Consider the following 3,340-nt stretch of genomic DNA (forward strand, 5'->3'; position numbering starts at 1 on the left):
GATTATCTTCTGTGTCTGTGTTAATTGGTTTCCCTTTTCTTTGTTGAAGAGGGTCTGTGCAATCCTTCTGCCTAGTCCGCCATCTTGCCTCGCCTCCCACAATAAGTATTTTTGGAGGACACTATCAATCTGTAAAACCATTTTACCTTGGAATTTTTTTTCTTGTCTTACCTTAGGCATTTTTCCTCTACAGTGGCCCTCCTTCTCTCTTTTTCTCCCTCACTCACTTGTTCCCTGCCTAGCTCCTTTCTTCCCTCCCTTCCTTTTTGGAACTCTCAGGAAGGTTTAAATGCATTGTGAGGATTATCTTCTCCAAAATCTGGTCCTTAAAAATGTATGCTCAACTTTCTTTGAAGAGATTCACTGAGAAATCAAAATTGCCACTTACCCAGCTAATAAGCCTGTATTCCATAAGTCATAATATATTTGAAAACATCTTACATTTGGCTTTTGTTTCCAAGCATTTCCTTATATTTTGCTAATACAACATTTAACTATTATGATGACTTGAAATCTGTGTCGTTTCTTATTTCTTATGCTTCCAGAGGACTTTTAAAAAGAGGAAAATGAAAGAAAAGAAAAACATAATAGACACACATGTATTGTTTCTATTAATTTGTCTTTATTTTATAAGGAAGTTGAATTAATTGGTATTCAATGTATTGTTTTTCAGTATGGTCCTTCTGCTGAGCCAAAAACAGACGCTTGAAGAACTGAAACAATCTGTCCAGCAGCTGAGGTGCACTGAGGCAAAGTTCGTAGCACAGAAAGAAGTACTAGAGCAAAAAGTGCAAGAGAATGATGGGAAAGAGCCACCTCCAGTAGTAAATTATGAAGAAGATGCACGATCTGTTACATCTATGGTAAGTGAAAGAGTGATCCAGTGAGAAATGTGAAAAGGTAGTGTCTAGGTGATATGTAGGAATTCTGGTAGCATAGTGCCTAAGGCACTTGACTGCTAACCAGAAGGCTGGCGGTTCAAACCCACTAGCCACTACTCGGAAGGAAGATGGGGCAATCTGCTTCCGTAGTGGTACTGCCTCAGAAACCCAAGGAGGGGTCGCTATGAGTTGGACTGACTCGATGGCACACAACAACAACAACAGGTGATATGTGGATGCAAAGATGAATTTTGGTTTGTTAAAACAAATTATTGCTTTTGCTAACATGCAAGTCCTATTATACTTGTCTGTAAATGAAAAATAGATTTGTCAGGTCTCCTAGAGAGCTCTTTCAGGAATCACCTGTGAAGTCATTTAAGAATACCTCTTCTTTTTCCCTTTAAAACTGAAAACAAAGACTACACTCTTGCATTTCCCTCCACTCAGGCCAGTTTGCTGCCTTGAACAATCAAGATGGGCTGTACTCCTGTTTTAGCCACTTAATATTTCTAGAGAAAGAGCATTCCAGCCAGAAGGTTTGTCCATAGCAAAGGGAATGAGGTGTTAAGAGAAATAATGGGGAAGCAGATCTTGGAACCTTGTGAGAGAGAGTTATGTCTTTTCTCAGAGTGAAATGGGGAGCAACTGGGGCTAGAGGGAGTCATAACAGAGGAATAACATGCTCTGGCTTTTGAATGAAAAGCATCACTGTGACAACTCTTTTGAAAATATACTAAAGGGGAGCAAAGATGGAAGAATGAGACTTGTGATAACCCAGGTGATAGGAGATGATGGTTTGAGCAAGGATAGTATCGTTAGAACTGGTGAAAAGTTCTCAGTAAATAAAGAGAGGTATGTGTTCTGCTAATTTTATAACTCATTGATTAGGTTTAGGGCCCACCCTGCTCTGACATGACAAAAATATAAACATGACAGAAAAACACCCCTATTTCCTAACAGACTCACATCCACAATTACAGGAGCTACGGCTGCAATAATTTTTTTTTTTTTGGATACAGTTCATCCATAATACTGCCCAGTCCTTTGTCTCTAAGGTTCTTAAGGAGGAACTAGAAAGAGGGAAAAGGAGAGACATGATGAGGGGAAGACAGAAGTAAGGTAGCAAAAGAAACAGGTGAGGGAAAGAAATCAAGTAAAGAAATATTAGGAGGATAAGAGGTAAGGAACAGAAGAAAAAGAGAAAACACAGAAATAAAAGCTAGGTAAAAAGAAAGAAAAAAAGGGACTAGGAAAAAGGATATGGTGGAGAAGAATGCATGAGACCAGAAAGACTTTTTATTCTCTCATCTTTACTACCTTCTCAATCATGCCTCTGCCTGAGCAACTGCTGTGGTGTAAACCAGTTCCTTCCCTGTTGCTCTGATTTCTATTTTCACTCACCACTAACTTGGGAACTTTCTTTTGTTTTTTATTTTTTAAAACTGGGATTATACAAGGTAAGAATTCGTAGACAGAAAGCACTAATTATATTGACATTTCTCACACAGTATTTTGAATTAAAAATAAAAAAAAAATACTGAACCAGCTTAACTTAAAGACGTCAAAACTTAGTTTTTTTTAGTTTAGATATTTAATAAAATCCATTCTCCTATTTGGTTCAAGTCTTAGTTCAGTAATCACATTACAATAAGAAAATTTGTTTCTATATAATTATTGGAATAACACCAAATTAAGGTGTTGATTCCCAAAAATTTTTATTGGGAATCATTGAATAAGAAAAAAATGAAATGGGAAATTGAGACATTTACCCTAATAATTTAGTCCCCTAAACAGAAATCTGAAATACCATGATTTATTGTGGCATTTTTTGGGGTGGTGGTACTTGCATAGTTATAGACTTGCATTATATGCATAGTTACTTCAGTTTTCTATTAATTATATTGTGAGTATTTAGATGTAGTTTATGTTGGCTGTGTTTAATTATTATAGGCATCTATACTTTTTGATATAGTGTCTTTTTCAATTTTATTACTTATAAAATATTCTGTCTTTGCCATTTATTAGTCCCAGTGTAGGTGCATTATTAGAAAAGAAAATTGCTAGATAACTCTATTATGTTCACTCTTGGTTGAATAACATAAGATAAATTCAATCATCATAAAAACTCTTGTTGAAATTCATTTTTCGTTCTCTCATTGTGTATAATGGAATTATATAAAGACTTTTTCCTGTAACTATAATCATATTTCATCTCTTATTTGATCATGTTTTTAAGGATTTAATTCCTGAATTTAAATCTAATCAAGATTAATTGAACAAGGGATTCTATATTTTGATCAGGTAGCATTTTCTATTATGATACATTATTTTCTATCTTTCATTTATATAATTGTCTTAGTGTTTTAAAAATGTATTTAATCAGAAAGATTCTTTGCCATCCTCTTTTGAAAATAATGAAAATCTATAAAGTTTTTCTAAGGAGTATCGATATATATATA

General features: G+C 34.8%; 1 protein-coding gene across 1 annotated transcript in view; it reads left to right on the forward strand.

The window, feature by feature from the left end:
- Positions 1 to 3,340, forward strand: part of FER (FER tyrosine kinase) — a 627,157-nt gene that overhangs the window by 177,353 nt on the left and 446,464 nt on the right. The window contains exon 8 of the mRNA XM_007952586.2: positions 674 to 863. Within this exon, the coding sequence (XP_007950777.1) occupies positions 674 to 863 (190 nt within the window). The remainder of the gene's footprint in view (positions 1 to 673; positions 864 to 3,340) is intronic.

The sequence above is a fragment of the Orycteropus afer genome, unplaced genomic scaffold (assembly GCF_000298275.1).
Source record: "Orycteropus afer afer isolate SDZICR_OR568_19922 unplaced genomic scaffold, OryAfe1.0 scaffold00350, whole genome shotgun sequence".
In the NCBI taxonomy this organism is placed as follows: domain Eukaryota; kingdom Metazoa; phylum Chordata; class Mammalia; order Tubulidentata; family Orycteropodidae; genus Orycteropus; species Orycteropus afer.